Source organism: Acipenser ruthenus, chromosome 4 (genome assembly GCF_902713425.1).
Source record: "Acipenser ruthenus chromosome 4, fAciRut3.2 maternal haplotype, whole genome shotgun sequence".
Classification (NCBI taxonomy): Eukaryota; Metazoa; Chordata; class Actinopteri; order Acipenseriformes; family Acipenseridae; genus Acipenser; species Acipenser ruthenus.
The window spans coordinates 18841833-18860379 of NC_081192.1; the positions used below are offsets into that span (position 1 = coordinate 18841833).

Consider the following 18547-nt stretch of genomic DNA (forward strand, 5'->3'; position numbering starts at 1 on the left):
GCCGGCTCCTTTGCAAAGAGCGTATATCGGGCTTATGTCTCTGTGTGTAATTATGTCACCTACCAGCCCCGCTGCTACCTTCCCCCGTACACGCTACAATACTATAATCTACAGTATTTTTAAATTCGCATAATAGCTACATTTATGCAAACGAAGCCTGTTTCCATTGGGCTAATCGCACGTTTTTCGTTTAAACGTTTCCTTGTAGAGAATTAACAGCTCCAATGGAAACATAGTGGGTCAAGCCAGGATCGTTCGCAAGGTGGCACTGCGAGATCTAAACAAAAAAGTAGTGTATTCGCAAGAAATAGCTCACCTCCGCTGCAACGGGTGTCGCTGTGGATGCTGGACGACGTAAGCTTTTTTTGGAGTGCGGATCGGCGGAGGAGGAGCAGTGGGCGAGTCGGAGACAACAACAAGGCGGAGTTGGGCTGGCAGCAGCGGGGAGAGATCGGCTGCTGCTGGATTGAGTGAAGAGACACACGGGGTGGAACGCAAAGAAACTCCCCGGCAGGCAAACACATATGTCCAACTTCTTGCATGTTGAAAGACTCTTTGCTAAGGAAGTATTATCATTTTTTAAATCGATCGAAGTACAGGACTCGGAGCCTGAGCCTTGGGGAACCCGTCAGATAGAGCGACACTGCCGGGGATAGGGGAGTCCAGCCTCGGCCTGCTAATGCAAGGAGCAAACCCGAGTGGTTTAGCTTTAATTTCGCAAAAGACAACTGGTATTGGATTGACATTTTGATTGCATATCTTTTATCATTCAAAAGATTCTGCGATTTTTGTAATATATCGCTTTTAATTGGAAGACAAAAGCCAAGGACCCGCTGATTTTCCCGTTCTTTATTTAGCACGGCTTGATACGTCTTGTCCTACTGGCACGGTGTTACGCTTGGCTCTCCGGGGAGGCGTAGCATTTGTTTCTCCTCTGAATGGGATTGAAAGGAAAGCGGTGCTTTGGATTTGAATTCGTTTTGGATTGAACACAGCTTTGTCTCAGATCCTTTAATTCACCAAAAAAATATCGATGCATTTATCAGAAAGCCACGCATATTACAGCAAAACGCACATCGTTAAAACTATTTGTAAATAAAAGTTGATTATTTTTAAAACAAAAATAAGGCTTTTTATTAAGGATTATAGAGGTTTCATCTTAGAAAGAACACTCTTTAATTGCATCATCTTGTGTTTTGCTTTTAACTACACCGCGCTTGTGTTGATTTATGCTGTATAAATGTATCGCATACAGTAACTGCAGTGAACTGAAAGTATTGAAGCAGAAGTGGAGACACAAATAAACAGGATTGTTTCTGTTGATTCTTTTTAATCTTTTCTGGAGGACCACTATCGTTAACTTTTTTTTTTGTTTTTGTGGCGGGGAACTTTTAGTTGGATACGGTGTTTTCGGCCTCGCTCCCCCATTTTTTCGTCCCCCCCGATGCGGAGTGTCTGATCAGCCCCGTGTCCCTCTCCAGACGGCGGTCGGAGATGTTGAAGTGTATCCCTCTGTGGCGCTGTAACCGCCACGTCGAGTCCGTCGACAAGCGGCACTGCTCCCTGCAGACTGTGCCGGAGGAGATCTACCGCTACAACAGGAGTCTTGAAGAACTGCTGTTGGATGCCAACCAGCTGAGGGACCTGCCCAAGGTAAATGGCTCATTCACACTGCACTTGCACAATTATATAGGGCTATTTGAATTGCTTCTATGTTACAGAGTTTGATAGCCTTATGGTTCTCGTGTGTGGATTCCAGCATGGTAGGTTTGCAGCTCTCCTGCAGAATGTAACGCACCTTGTAGATCAGGAATGTGTTTAATAAGTCAATTAAGACGGACAGTCAGTATATAGTTATGATAGTATCATTTTCAATAAAATCCCAGCTTTTTCTAAGAATGATTACAGTTCTCTACCTGGGATTTCGCAGTACAGTATACATGCATGGTGTCTCAAGTGTTTCTCCTTAAACTCGTTTTTTATTTAATTGCGTACTTTTTATAATGGTAGTTTACAACAGTATGTATTTATAAAAGTGATAGTTGGTGCTTTTTAAATGCTATGCACAACTCTGTTCATCATTGACAGGGTCGGAGGGGGTTGTGTCAGTGTTTCCGCCTTCGTTTTTATTTTCATGCAGTAATTAACAGGTTATGCTGTAATAGCGTAAAAGTATGCTATTTATGGCGATGAAGCCTAATGTACCCTTGGCTGTGTATTATGTTGAATATTCAAGCACATGGTCATTTTACAAAGAAGGGAATGTGTTTCTATTTCCTTGCTACAGCACATCCTGGTTTAGTGCTTCATAAACCTGTTGTCACCACCAGGATGAACCTGTAGACTCACAGCTGAGTAAAATAAGATTGGTTTGTACCCCCACAAGCACTCCGTTTGCTGGAGGGCTGTGCCTGTGCACACAGCTTTCTGAGCAAACTATTGAGAGAAATGATGTGGACAAAACTGGAATATGATTAGTTATTTTCCCCGATTCTAACATTTGTGTTGAGACACATTTAGTCTTTTCAGATGGGTTCAGAAGACTACATTTGCTTGAACTTAATGTCTCCTCCACTAGCCTCTTAATTGTAGTGCAGGGCCGGGGTGCAGCGAAACACCCTGAAAATGATCTGGAATGTCGGCCCAGTGCAGTACTGATTATGAAAAGTAAGAGGCTATTTCCATATTGAAGTTTTGCCTATTTTCAGTGTGCATCAGTTGAAAAATGCATAGCTCTACTTCATACAGGGCTATAGTATTCTACTAGTTATGTAATACAAAAAGAAAATAAGCTTCTTTAAAAAATGTTACACTTTTTTTGATTAGTAGATCTTTGAATCCTAGTGCAACTGGCTGTGTCAAAAATCTAATGTTCTGAAGCCTAGACTAGTTCTTTAGTAATTGCCATTCAATTCTCAGCTGTGCAGGTGTGTGGTTGGCTTGAAAGCAAATAAAAAAATCCTGTTGCAGAGTAGTGCGAGTAACTGCAGGTTTTGGAAGCTGTTTATTTGCTTTGAGCCAGGGTACACTGATTTTAAGAATACAGAATAAAGTGAAAGTAGAGAAATTTATTAGCTAGTTGCTTCATCAGTACTGATTTAAAACAACCCTGCTTTCCTGTTAAAGTACAACATGCTGAAATAATCAGGCGAATGAATTTGCATGTGTTGCCTTTGTACACATTGGCCCCATGTTTACCAAAAGAAGGCTCTGCTCCAGGGGGAAAAATGTGGACAGTGTGGTTGATTTTAGTTGGATATGATGATGTTTTGATTTTAATTATGTCTTATCTGCCAGAAAAGTTGGATCGGAAATCCATGTTGGATAAATTATGGCAATTCCAGGGCTGGAAATAAGACCCCCATTGCATAGCAGTTCAATCCATTCCTAGTTTTACTGTGAGTTTAATAAGACACACCTGAGCTTGTTGCCTATACACTGTGGCTAATCAAGCGTGTAGCAAAACCCTGAATGGGTGAAACTACTACAGTATGTAATAGGAGTCTTATTTCCATCCCTGTTCTCTCTACCTCCTTCTGGTTTTATCTCGAAACTGGGTAGAAGTAGGATCGCATACAGACAGAAGATTGCTGTTTCTAACTGAAGCCCTCCTGGAGAGGACTTAATGTCTTTCAGTTTTAGTTTTAGTGGGAGCACCGCGTTACAATGAGGAAACCGATTCCCTGGTACTTGAACAAACTTGCTGCAGTGCCTCTGCATTTTTGAAAAGCAGCCATGAAGGGGCTGAAGCCCTGCAGTCCTGCTTCTGCCTCACACACAAAGCTTGAAGGGAGTGCCTGCAGGCAGCAGCACTCCCATTTCACTGGAGGCCCTGTGGCTCGCTCATACTGCTGCCAGGCAAAATTGTTGGTTGGTTGACTGTTTGAGCAGTCTGAAGTAGAGCCTTGCTGCCCGACCCGAGCCCAAAGGGGCCTGACAGTTTGTATATTATACTTTGGTATATTATACAAGTCGGTCAGTGTGTTATCAGTGAGTGGATTATGGTGTGTTTAATTTTAAGTGAGTATTTTTCTTTAGACTTCCTGTCTAAAAATTTGTCTTGTGAGTGAAGTGCTGCCGTGAGTGGTGAAAACGTGTAGCGTGCACGTCAGTTAACCAAAAATGTGTACGAAGGAGAGATTTTTCTACACTAAAAACATAGATTAACCCGTTTAATAGCACCTCGCTTAATATCATGCCCTGTTTATTAGCACGATTTTTGAAAAACCACTTGCCATGCACCATTTCTTTTGAGAAATTACCTCTCTTAATATCATCTCAAAAACCCGCTTATTGTCACGCTTTGTGCAGCCTGTCAAATGCTGTGTAGCTGGGCTTTACTAAATAACCACAGGATATAATTAATTTCAATGCAACTAACAACCAATAATCATCTTGGCTGACAAACTGACATTTTGTGCAGCCTGGCAAATACTGCGCAGGCTGTCTTAACGAGATACAGTTTAGTTACAAAACAAACTGTGCAGTTAGGGATGTCAAGGTATACCGGTTTTACGGGAAACCATGGTATAAACTGCCACGGTTTTGAAACCACGACCATTTTTCTATACCACGATTACCAAGTTCATGGTATCGGTGCGTTTTTGTATTCACCGTTTGTCCAGTGTTGAACCGCACCAGCATTTTGGAGTTTTGTTTCCTGATAATTTTAGTTTATGAATGAGCAAGACAGTGATGCAGCAACTGTTTCAGCCAATTGCTGTGCGGGTGCTGGCATTTAGCATCTCAACCAATTGGCAATAAGCAATACTATGCAAGGGCGGGCATTCATGGTTTTCAACCTATCGCTGATCGTATCCGCACCTGCTGCGAGAGATGGCATTTACTGTATTATGCTTTCGCTTGCTGTGATGGCAAACCTTAAAAATAAATCTCTAACTTGCAGAACGCCACATTTAAAATAATTGAGAATAAAACTGTTTTACTATGTTGTAGTAGCTGAGAGACTCAGGGGCTCCGGCAGCATGTGCATAAACTATGGGATCACAGTACAGCATAAACTCCGGGTGAGATTTTGTGCAAACAGCAGATCCCTCCAAGAAAATAGTTTGAACACTAATTTGAAGAAAGTGTAGTAATGTGTGTTTTTATTTTTCACACCTCATTAATGCAGTAGTTTCATTTGCATGGTAGTTTCTATACTGTCATTTATAAATTCTGTGACGTGTATAGAATACTTTTAATTCAAGCTGCGTAATTTGTCCCAGTGCTAAACAAAACAATTGCGTTGTACGTTCGGTTTTGCCAAGATCGTACCGTGTTGCAACTGCATCAAAAAGAAAATACAACTGCATAACAATTATAGCTTTCTACCACAGAATATATTCTTAAGTCTTGAGAGAAGTGGCTTATGACCAGTAAGTAAGTAATATTTTGTTTTTCAAATTGATGGAAACTTTATTTTCAACAAGTTTTGGAGCAGAAATTTAACTACAGCAATTTAACATTAAGATTAGTTATTTTTTTGTTAAATGACTTGACCACAGTGTATTTCTTTAGCCATTGAAGAAGGGATTACAAAAAAATGACATTATACCGTGGTACAACGATAACCGTGGTATAGTTTTATACCGTGACATCCCTAATGTGCTGTCATAGGCAAACGCAAAAACTCGGTTTATATCATGACCCTCTTTATATCATGAATTATGCCTGCAATATGATGTAAAGCGGGTTCATCTGTATATAGGCTGACAGAGTAAAAAAAGAAAAAAAATTACGACATTGTTGTATTCAGCAATAATGAAAGTCCATGTGGCTTTGTACAATGCAAATCTTGCAAAATATTACTGAAATAAGACAGCAAAAAGACTGGAAATTCATCTCTGCAGCGGCACACTGATAAAAGATGTATTCATCCTGTAGCTGTTTTAAAAGCCGTAGTTGTGGTGTAATATTTGTTGAAGGTGAATTTAGCAGTTTGATATGATATAGGCTTGTCTAAAATAAGTGTGTGAATTTGCAAGAGCCTTTGTGGCTATTTATGGTATTTTGAAGACGCCTGTTGTCGTTTTAATCATGCAGTGTTGGATTACTGGGAAAGGAAGTAAATGAGATACGATTAATTGAGGGTGATTTTTTTTTGTCTGTTTACACTTTAACTGGAAACCTGGAATACTCTACACTGAAGGTACTTGGTTTCAATAGCATGTGTTTGGGAATATATTTGTGGAGATGGGCGGGTATGGAAATATTTCAAAGGTCTCTGGCTTGGGTCGGTTCGGATTTGCTTGATCGGGTTGGGTTCGGATCAGGTTTTAAATTTAGGCTTGAGCAGACCTCTAGTCTGAAGTACTGTGTGTTTTAAAAGCAATCTGCTATGGAAACCTGAAACCTAGCCTGCTGCTTTGGTGTTCCCCTGCCCTTGCTGTGTTGTGGAAGTTTCCATTTACCTGTACTTCAGAAGGTGGTAAGCATGGTAAGGTATTCAGTTACTTACTGTTGTAAGCTTTCTTTGGGGTGGTTGTGACCCTCCATTTGAGGGTATGACTATAATCTGAGACTCAATTCAATTTAAAGTTTTGCAGAATGTGAAATAAAAAGGTGATGCAAATTCATGTTTAAATTTGAATCCCCTAGTTCATATTTTAGATTTGCATTTTTTTTTTAAATAATTGTTTCTGTTGGGCTTTGCTGACAAAGGCATGCTGTTGTTCAGTAGTAATGCAATTTGTTTATTAACTGGATCCAGAAGCACTGGTTTGATTTCCTGTCCGCAGGCAGCGGTTCCCACTACATGTTACATACTGTTTATTAACAAAAGTGCACTACACTACATTGTGTAAGTTGAATATAAGTCTCTGAATTAAAAAAAATAAAAAATAAAATAAAAACCTTATTGAGAGAGGTGCAGTACAGAGTCTCTGTAGAGCCAGTAGACACAATGTTATTTGAAGTCAGGCATTTCAGTTGAACTCGAGGACACTATATTGTTTTCAGCAATGGAGTTGCTCCACTAGGATTGTGCAGATAGCAAACCAGGAAATGCCAAGTCAACAGTCATGTGTGTGATTGCATTTTGTTTGATGTGTATTTGTGCCAAGTGGATAAATGGAAGGCCACGTATTGTAGTAATACCCGGCTTTGTTTACTGGAGAAGGCATTAGGCCTAATTGATTGTTCTCCAGTTTCAAAGAGCTGTTTATGCCTAAAAAAAGTCCAAAATTTAAAACGTTGCATCTTTCTGGGCTTGTCCAGAAATCTACAGTATTTTTTGCACTTTCTGTTGACAAGGGCACTTGATATGCAATGTAACTATTTCAGTGCCGGTGACTCTGCTGGAATAAAAGTTACTAGCTGTATAACTTCTGATACGAATCACGATTATCAAAGTTATTATCAATTGTAAAAAAAATTTTTTTAAAAAAAATAAAATAAAAAATAATAATAAAGTCAGCGCTTAAGTGTTTCAGGGGGCTCCCGAGTGGCGCATTCAGTAGAGGCGCTCCGCGTGGAGTGCAGAATGCGCCCTATAGCCTGGAGGTCGCTGGTTCAGGTCCAGGCTATTCCACTGCCGACCGATATCCGCTATATATCGAGGGCCTGTAGAAAAAAAAATAGGCTAACAAATAAATACTGTACAATCACTCCCTTGTTTTATGGGGGGTGTCAGGATCCAGTATAAATCCTCTACGCAACCTCCATTTTCTAATTTTTCGTATAAAACCAGCACTTAATTTCTTGAGTCTTCCTCTCCTTTCTCAAATGCACAAATCCGCTGCATTGAAAGAATCTTTTCCCAACATAGGAAGCTTGTTGCTAGGGAGTTGACGTCACTGCCTTGTAATTTTGCTAGTGTATTGCTACCACACGTGAACACCTTGTTGGCTAAAATAAAAACTGCTTCAGCAAGCAGATATGTTGTGCTATTGTGCAATACGTGTGTGTGTATATAATAACAGTACGATATTAATGCTTTGTTTTTAAATGTTTTGTATATTTTTGTTTGTGATGTGCAGTACGAAATAAAATGAACAGAATTCTAAGGCATATGCAATTAGACAGTAAAAATGGGGAGCCAACTCCAGGACCGTGATATATATCCGAATCTGCAGTATAGTGAGGGGCGATATAATGAGGGGTGGGTTTAGTTTTGTGGCCTTTCATTTGATATGTTACATGCATGCAGTACAAACTATCCAGTAGTTAAACATACATAAATGAAAACAGTGAAAAACAGGCGGAAATAGGGCTGAGTGTAAAGAGTTAAAAAAAAAAAAAAAAAAAAAGCACCTTTTTCTTCTGCTGCAGCAAAAACTTCATGTCAGGCAATGGCAAAAGCAATGGAGAGTGCTCTGTCTCACAGTGATGAACAGCTGTAGGTCTCCTGAAAGCAGCTTTATTTTAAAGCAACACCATTGTGAATGATGATGCAGTAAAATATATATCGTTTTTTATATGCAAAAGTGCCTTTTCTTTTGCCATTCCCCCCCTAAAATTTTGGCTGCAGCATAGGGGGGGAATCCCCCTCAGCACACAAAAATGAAATTCAAGCCCTGTAGCCTAATATAAACGTAACTAAACTGTTAAATGTAACAGCCTAATAATAATAGCTTATTTTATGTAAGAGAAGTCTGTATATGTGTATAAGGGATCTAATGTGGTCCTACTTGGGAATGTTTTTTGTAAGAGTATTTAGTAGAGGGTTTTTTTTTATTTTTCACTCTGCGGGCCCGTCATGCAACCACCTCAGAGCTACAGCGTCGGAGGACAACGCAGCTTGCAGGCAGGCCCACAGGCACCCAGCCAGTACAGGGGTTGCTGGTGTGCAGTGAGCCGAGGTCGACCTAGACCCTCCCCACCTGGGCAGCGCTCGGCCAATTGTGTGCTGCCCCCTGGGAACTCCGGTCCATGGTCGGCAGTGGAATAGCCTGGACCCGAACCAGCGACCTCCAGGCTACAGGCCGCATCCTGCACTCCACGCAGAGTGCCTTTACCGGATGTGGCACTTGGGAGCCCCCGTAGAGAATATTTCTTATACAAAAACTAAGTTGCGCCATAAATAAAAAAAATAAATAGCAAGCCAAAAACTTCCTTTAAGATATGCAGAGAGCACTACAATCTAAATGGAGGGGCCTACTTTCCATTGCATATAAATATCATGTTTTAAAATTAGCCTTCCAGTGAAAAAAGAATGGATATTAAATAGGTGTGCACCAATAATGGGTACCGCCTCGATATGACATCAATAGAAGGAAAAAAACCACAATCGGCTATCGGCAGTTTTTGTATATTTTAGCCGATTTATGTCCACCGATATTCATGCTTGAATTTCTTCTCGCACAGAATTGAATGTTTGGACAGGCTCGCTTACTAATGACACAAGAACACAAGACAGTCATTTTCCTTGCAGTGCTGTGTAGCGTGAGATCATCCACCAGTACATGCGTCTCAAAATAGCTGTGTTTGGATTTTTTTAAATGTTGAGTTGTGTACAGAACAGACTTGATGCTACATTAAATCCAACAATGAACTGCGAGTAGAATATTATTCTGATGCTTTAAATAAATAAATAAATTGAATACTAATTAACATTAATGGTTAATTAATAATAATAATAATAATAATAATAATAAATAATAATAATATTATTACACACTGTACTTCAAAATTACTTTTTGTAGTTTTTGTTTATCGTACTTGATTGACATTGGTTTGGGTGTATTCGACAGCATTCTGAAGCTGGAATTGATTACTGTGCCGTCTTGTTTAGTAACAAATTCAAGTTTGATTGAATTTTGTAACCGGATATTTTCATGACATCTTTTTGTTTTTGTTTAAGTGCACAGTTTAAGTTGGGCTGCATTTTTAAGCAGTGTATGCTTAAAATAAAAACTTAACGAACACTGTTGTAGTTGACATTGTGTAGGCTACATTTCTTTTCTACTACAATGTAGGGTGAAGTTATAATATGCAGTGTTTGACAGCAAGTGGCTATAGAAGTTAATGTCACTTTTTTTTTTTACTGTGTTTTACTAGTACAAATGCAAAATGTTTTATTGTGTGATTATGTTGTAAAACAAATGTATTGCTGTCAAACACACACTATAGTACTATACATTATTCTTTGTATTCATTTCTGAAGTAAATGCAACAAGTAAACAATACTTGTTCATTTTTGTTAAAAATACATCAAGTAAACAATATGTTAATTTTTAACATTTCATAATTATAAAACAGTTTCAATATAGGCTGGCTTTATGTGCTGGAAAGCCTTGTCAGAACATGGGTGAAGTAAGAGCGCACTGATAATTTCCCGTCGTTTTCGGAATTGTCAGCTCTTACCATCCCAGTAAAACGTAGTTCTTTGTGTTTTGTTATATGTTTATTTCTGTTCAAAGGAACTTACCAGTACTCTTTATTTTCAGTTATTGTGAGTCTTTCCTAAAAACCAAGTGTGCCTCTGGATCTGTGAATTATGTCCATGATGAATGAACACATTAGAACTGTAGGAAACCATTAAAGTAGACTGAAGTCTGTGCACCCAGTTCCATAGAGCCCATGGCACTTACTGTATTTTTCATTGTAAAAAACATAACACAGGTCTTCATAATATGGGAACTGACAAAAGTGTATGTGTATTTCTTTAATTGTTTTTTTCCAGAAATCTTTTATGAATATGCTGCAACCAAATGGCTGAAGAAAGACAGCATTTACTAAATGCAAAGCATTTTTTTGTCAGGCGTCTCCTCCTGGGTCAGTAATTGGTTTAGGACAACATGTGTGGGAGGCACAACCAGGACAGACACACAACATTAATCCTCTTCTCAGAACAAAGGAGCCACATGGCCTGAAATTGCAGTCAGCTACCAAGCATTCCGCGACAGCTGCCTTTTCTCCACCGTCCCAGTCTGTACCTGTAGTGGCCCATCTTTTCTTTTGTGTAATCACAAACTGTATTCCAGCCTCTTTACCCAGGTTCGAGAGTAGCACCTTTGACACTGAAAACATTGCAAGGGTGCAAACATATCAAAAACACTTCATTCTCATTTTCAGGTCAGGCATTTCTAGACAGCAAACCTTGAAACATTGATCCTTGTGAATGAGTTTTTTAAATGGTCTTTGATTTGTTTTTTGTGTTCTTGATATTGCAAAATTAAAACTCGCTGTAAATGTTGGCTAATGTATGTCTTTTGAGAAACTAAGCCTTTAAGGGATTACTCCACTACATGTGTTCAAATCCATGCTATATTGTGTTAGTTGTTCCTGTACCCAGACCAGACCTGAACTGCTGCATCTGTGCTTTTGAGAACAGTCAGTGTGATGTATAGCAGTAAAGCTGGTGCCTGTCATGATTCATTTGTGCTGACTGTGCCAGTTCAGCAGGATTTGGAGTTAATTGCCGCTAGTGGAAATACACAGTAGAGTTGTATGCCCTGCAGTAAACAATCTTGTGCTGTTTACTGTAGACCTTGAGATTGTTCCCTGGGTAATTTGCTTATCTGCCTGTGCAATGTTATTAGTATGTGTCTAAAACTAGGGGTTTGCTTCCCCACTAACTGCATCGAGATTTGCAGTTGCAAATTCGCACATTTTTTTCTCTGAACATAACAAAAAAAAAAAAAAAGCTGTTTTGAGGTGCTGTGATGTTGCATAGTGTACATCCAATCTGAACTAAACATGCAGTCAGAGGTTTACCTTGGGTAATACAGTTAGCTAACCAGTATACAATTCCCCAGAATGGAACATCCTTTAGCTAGAAAGAAACTAACCAACCAACTAAAGCTCTCTTGAATGCCTGATAAATGTGCCTTTGCAGCACTCTTTAGTTTGTTTTTTAAACCTGACCCCTAACGCAACTGTTAAGACATTTATAAAAATATATTGTATGGCATCATATTCAAATGTCTCCCTGCCTATTGCTTACTTCTCTCGCAACACCTTTTATTAACTTTTTATCAATGACAGAGGTGGCTCAAATGATTTTGCAAGCTGGTGTGTGGAGGAGACGTTAGCCTGTGTTGGCTCCTGCAGTGTAAAATCCCCCACCCCCCCCGGTCTGGAGTGGGACTTGCGCGCATGAGAGAGAGACAGAGAGCTGGTCACGCACCCAAGGTATTCCAGCCCCACTTCCTGCTCGGGCCCCGTCCCTCATTGTTCTCCTGACGACAGATTATGTACTAACTGGACTTCCTGATCCAAACAAGTAAGCCGCAGAGCAAACCTAATTAACCCTGAAGCTGAGGACCGCAAAACACAAACCAGCGTGGAGATTTGGGCGTGGGGATAGCATTTCATAAATTGTTTGCTGCAGCTGTCATTAAACTGCATATAACCAGTTTAGAATTGAACACTTGACAGCAAGTGTAAACTAAAGCATTGTTCACTAACTGCACAATGCTCCGTGTACTGTAGTCCAGCAGTGTGGAGTAGTGGTTAGGGCTCTGGACTCTTGACCAGAGGGTTGTGGGTTCAATCCCCAGTGGGGGACACTGCTGTTGTACCCTTGAGCAAGGTACTTTACCTAGATTGCTCCAGTAAAAACCCAACTGTATAAATGGGTAATTGTATGTAAAAATAATGTGATATCTGTATAATGTGAAATAATGTATAATGTGATATCTTGTAACAATTGTAAGTCTCCCTGGATAAGGGCGTCTGCTAAGAAATAAATAATAATAATAATAATAATAATAATATGTAATGTTATACTTTTTATTGCTTTTCAGTTTACTAAAAAGCAATAAAACTACATTACAACAATTGATTTTGCTGCCCCTCCCCCCCATCATTAAGTATGTATCTGCACCACATACATTCAAATTTTGCTACAGTTGGGGTTTGAGGAAGTGTAAAAACACTTAAAAAAAAAATAAAATGGCGATGCATCTGCTTGTTCTGCCTGTTTTGCTTTGCCTGTTTTATGAACAAAACAGGCTTATTTTCAGTTTTATCTTAAACTGTGGATCACACCTGTAGGTCTCTGTGTTGAAGCAACAAAGTTCATTTCTCTTGTTTTACTGTAATCTCTATTTTTATTGCCACCAGCATGGCTGTGTCTAGTTTGAAAGTGTTTGATAAATATCCGTGGCTGAGAAGTGGTACAGTTGTTGTTATGCACATATTGTTTATTGGGTTGAGGCAGAGTGATGGTGTTCAAACATACATAAGACCAGACTGACATATCTAGACCAAAGAGAATGCATAAAAAATAAATAAATAAACTGCACTTTACGATTTAATTTTAATGAACACGAGTCACAGTCAATCAGAATCATGGATTCAAATGAAATAAACGAATCCTCCCCTGCAGGAGGAACGAAAGGAGGGGCCGTGGATTGAATCGGCCTATCGGTGACTTGCTTTAACAAACATGCTCTAAGGCAGGAACTGCCGAATCACTCACTCGTTCTATTGCCTGTGCCTTTAAAGAGCGGAGTCTAGAGGCACGCTCATTCCCTTTTATTAGTGACTGTACAGTCAAACCGACGAGTGGCTTAAGTCTCTGCCCGTCACTAGTTTTTGAAACCGCCTCTGACTGGTATTTACCAGTTAACGGAAACGCTGAGTTAGATCGAAAACTGCACAGCATTATTTGTTTGGCACATTTAGCTTCTTGTTCAGGCACCCCCTGGGACACTGTTCTGAGCTGCCTTTTAAATTGAACATGCCTATTTAGTGTTCTGCAATTTATTTTTTAGTACACCGGCAGGCACTAATGCTAGTGGTTAATATACAGTATAATAAAGTTTGAATTTCATGTATAGTGCTTGCAATACACTATTACAGTATGTGCATTGCCCCATCGAATGACTCTCCTGGATAGTGGAAACACTCAAATCAAGTCAACAGACTTCTCATTGTTTGGGAGCAGAACAAATGCAGGGACCCCCCCCCCCCCCCCATATAAGCTGTCTCTCTGTGCATAATTCTTGTTTCCTCCCTACAGATTTTGGAATAGGGATGTTGGTTTCCCTTTTATTTTGTATATTTTGTATACGCTTACATTTTAGGATTATACACTTTTTAAACTTTATCTTATTGGTTATGTTTTTATCCAATCAGAAACAATTAGTCCTCCCTAATTGTATATGAGGGGGAAAAAACTGTTGAAGTACATTGGCATATACTGTACACTTCCTATTATGTAAACATCTATATTTGACCGGCATTTTGACAACAGGCACAATTTTAAACGTGTAACACTTGGCTAATGTTTATACATTTAAACTATTAATGATCCTAATTTGGAAGATCCCAACAGTAGTCTGTTCTCCCTCGCAGACCCCAGACAGGTGCCTGGGGCTGAGCTGATGCAAATGAAATGAAAAAGCACCACCTTCGCTATCTCCAGCACACCTATCCTGCTGGGAACCCTGTGCGAGAGACCCCTGACCTGGAACTGCTTTCCCACGGACTGAACTCAATTGCCTTGCTAGTTCAAGTATTGAGTCTCTCATGGCTTATGTGTTGAAAGAAGGTGACATTTATGACTAGTGAAGAGTAAAAGGGGAGCGAGTTTATTCTACATTGGCAGGAAACAACTGGATAATGTTGCATTGTTTGCATACAGTATATGGGACAGTGCTGGCACTCGTGTTTTAGTTTTATACACAGCTTATATATTTACAGTTAAAAAGACTTTCATATTGGAAATTACTCTGGATTTGAGTTAGCAATTTGGAACTAAGTTAAGCACACAAATGTTTGGCCTTTCGAACAATGATGAAGGCATTTGCTGAAATGTTGTCTTGACTTTCTCAGATTTCAGTTGTTGAAGTTTTGAATCGTAAATAGGGATTACACGCTCAGTTTGGCATAACAGATTGTCTACATAAAACAAAGGAATTTTAAAACTCATTTCCACATTGGAATCCAGAGAAACGGGTCGGCTGGAAGGGCCCCTTAGCTGGGGATGAAGTGCTGGAGGGTCTTCAGGATTGGCACTAGGATAGCATATGGTTTCAATTAAAATGGTAGTGTCTAGTGTCTCGGTTTGAGAGGGTGCAGTGACTTTGAAACAGTGCTCGGGAATTAAAGAATATCACTAACAGTCCTCTTTTTTTAAATTACAAAGCTTAGGGACAGACGCACCCTTTTGCTAATAGCAGCTTATCTGCAGGGTTGACTGAGATTGAATCAAGGAGCCTTCAATTTTTTTGTTATTACCTTATCGGCAAACTTTTAGGTTTTAGTTTTGAAAAATCTCCTTTCTACAACTTTAGAAACCCTAGTCAGCCTGCAGCCCCCCTTCCTTATTTCTCTCACACCCTCATTACACTATACTGTACTGTAGGCTCTGCCCTAATTCACTGGAGGTACTGTATAGCTATAGCCAAAAGTTTTGCATCACTTAGAATTTTAGGATTGAGACTTAAATTAGAAACTACAAAATGATATTGCAAAAGTCAACCGGAAGCCATAATAGCAGTACAGTATTTCAGCTTTTCGTTAAGTAAGCCTAAATGGAAAACTGCAAAGAGGTATGTACTTCAATATGTTAACGTAACATTATTCAACTGGTTTCGCTTTAGCTTTATAAACAGCATCAGTTTCATTTGTAAACATTTTTGCTGAAGCAATTTTGCTTCCATGGCCCACACAGAAGTGTGTTGAAACCAATGCGGTAGAGGAAACTTGAAATAATCCACTCTGGTATTAGGCCACATTCCAGAATAATTACTTGAGCCCATGGAAATCTGTTAAGCTTACTGCTCATTTTGGTCGTCTTGTTCTCCATGTGCAGTCTTGGTTGGGTCTGGAATCACATTAATCGGAGCCGGGCCTGGATCCCAGGGATTTTACTACATCAGTTGGATGGCAAGGACCATCTAGCAGTAAAGACAGTGAAGCATACCCAAGAGATGATTTGTGTTTGGGGAAGGAATTCAGAGGGGCACTTTTAGTTAGCCGCAGTGCAGTTACGTTTTGCTACTGATTAAAAGTGCTGGATGTTCTTCATATTTTCTCCATTCTTAAGCAACACAATGCCACCCTGCCCAAAGTGGGACTCCCCTTATTTTCAATTAGCAACTCATTTTCAATTGCAACATGTAAAATAAAAACAAGCTTATTCACGGATACTTCCTCAATATAGTGAACCTTTTGAATGTACAGCGTTAAAGGGTTGTACTTTTCAAATACTTGTACAAAAAATACTTTGACTATTGAGGCTGAGGTGGGAGCTGTGTTCTGCTGCATCTCCAGACCTCCTCTCCCTACATGTGTAACTAATTGCTTGGGCTATTGAGATGTGGACATACTTTTACTAAATGTATAGTGCAGACTAATTTTGACCATCTCTTTTTCTTCTAATCACTGTAAGTGTATAGCAGAGCAGTAAGCTGGCTTTCGTGTAGCAGATGTCCCAGCAGGTCTGATGTGATCCCACTGAGTGTGCGATGAGCCAACATTGTAATTATGCTAGATTCATAATGTGCCTGAATTGGCTTATCCCTTAAACCTGATTAGCAGCATCCTGAGTCTGAGTAGCAGAATAGCTCCCAAATCGCTGGGATTCTTCTTCAAAACAAAAACAGTACCCGGGGAGTCGCGTTTTGGTCAGGGCAGCATTTCACTGCTCAGGCATGGAGAAAGTGCTGAACCGCGTATATAGACAAATCACAGGGCTAATCGGCAGCCAAACATTGCTACAGTGCTGTAAAACCCCAGCTCCAAACAGGAATGAGGGTTTAGCTACTGTGTCTGTGTGTGATACTGTAAGTCTATGTTGAAATGGTGCCTGGAAAATTGACTAAGTTGGTCTGTGTAACTCAGTTTGGGTTACTCTGTACAGCTGTTAAAGCTGATTATGTAGAGCTAGTGACTGTGGATATTGTATAGTCATTCTCTTTGAGTTTTATGAACGCATTTTCTGTACTGTACTTTTCACTAAAATACAGCAAACCTCCAACAACAAAAACAGTAAATACTACTGGATTTAAAATTCAGTAGTTGATAGATCTGATGTTTCTTTAGAAGCCTTAGGTACCCTGGCTCTACCATTTCATAACTACCTAGAAATTGTACTATACCTTGTCTGCTGGGAAGATAAAAGGAGGAGCTTGTAAGCCTACCTTGTTGCATCCTGTGGCAATGTGCCCCGCCCCTGTGTGTATTTTTGTGTTTTATGTTGTATGTTGCGTGTGTTAATGTTGGTGTATTGTAGTTGGTACACGGGATATAATGTGGGTAATGAGCATGAGTGTTTAAAATGTATAATTGTATTTAGGCACGGGGATTGCACTTCACTTCGTGCATTTAAAGTAGTTCATAATATGTAAGCACGGGGTTGCACAGATTTAGTTCACGTGCTGGGATTCAAGTGAATAATTAATTGGTAATTGAATCCCAGCACAATTGTATATATAGATGCACATCTCATTCACTTGGGATGTGTGTTCGGTGAGTGGAGTGAGGAAGGAGAAGTAAAGTTTCTTTAACTCACCGTGTTTGTTTATCTGTTCGTGTTTGTTTACTGTTTTATCGTTTTGTTCGTCTATTTATTTTGGCTTAAAGTGCCATGTTCTGTTTTGTTCAACCTATTATTTATTTGTTTATTAAAACACTGAGCGCTGCGGCGACTCAGTTTGATCACTACCGCCTGTCTGTGTACTCCTTTCTGGTCTGACGTAACCACTGGAGCCAGCTTATCACAATCGCCATCTCCTGACAGTTAAAGTAAAACGTTTGCATGAACACTGAGCCTACAGTCTGGTTTATTTATTAATACTGTAAATAGGCAAGATTTTGTCTGTAGCCAATTTTAGACCTAGTAAATGAGTGACCACATGGCGCTGTTGTTGTAGTGAAGGGGGGGGGGGGGGGGGTTTGGGTGCTGAATCACCAAATACTAGCGGATTACATATACTGTACAGTGTACTTTATCTCTCCTAAGTACCTGTTTTCAGATGCCCAGGTCTGTTGCTATTGTGTTGCAATCATAACAGCTGAAACGTTACTGTAACTCAAGTAAAATCCTGTTGAGGTGCTGTGATGTTGCACAGCTTTTTAGGAGCATGCAGGGCAACTCTGCTTTTTTAAAAACTGTTTTTCAATCTGATTCCACACTAAGCTGTGTGTGTGGTCTTTATTAGTTTAACTTGCATTTTAGCAGGTCAATAACAAGATGTTTTTTAGAAACAGTTGCAAAGTTTGAAGTTTCTTTTTAGTAGCTAAGATTATCTTATTCTTTAGTTAGTACAAATTTGAGTGATATGCATAAGTTAACCTTTTATGCTGCTAACCATATACTGTGCATTCCCACACAATGCTGTCATATGTAATATAGTATAGCCTAGGGGTGTGCTGATTCACATGGTCAACCGTGATGTTTTTCTTGACGATACGATTATCGATACCACGATCCTTGTATCGATACACTGTTTCTTTGTAAAAAAAAAAAAATCTGCTAACAAACATGATCATGCATTAATTTGTGTCTACACTGATAATTAGATAAAATGATTTATTGACATGCACTCTGGCAGCCTCACATACCAATCACTGTGTTCAGGGTGTCTTTGTCAAGCCCGTCGGCAGCGGAGCGAAACGGAAGCTGAGCGGAGGCGGGTTATTAATGCTGATA

The 18547-nt window shown here is 39.7% G+C and overlaps 1 protein-coding gene across 23 annotated transcripts in view; it reads left to right on the forward strand.

Moving 5' to 3' along the window:
- Positions 1-242: 242 nt before the first annotated feature.
- LOC117399365 (protein scribble homolog) overlaps positions 243-18547 on the forward strand; it is a 149822-nt gene continuing 131517 nt past the window's right edge. For 11 of the 23 annotated variants that reach the window (XM_059022129.1, XM_059022133.1, XM_059022130.1 and 8 more), the window contains exon 1: positions 243-1653. In XM_059022129.1, coding sequence (XP_058878112.1) covers positions 1495-1653 — 159 coding nt within the window. In that variant the 5' untranslated portion in view covers positions 243-1494. The remainder of the gene's footprint in view (positions 1654-18547) is intronic. The other 12 variants (XM_059022137.1, XM_059022143.1, XM_059022142.1 and 9 more) reach the window with 3 other exon arrangements.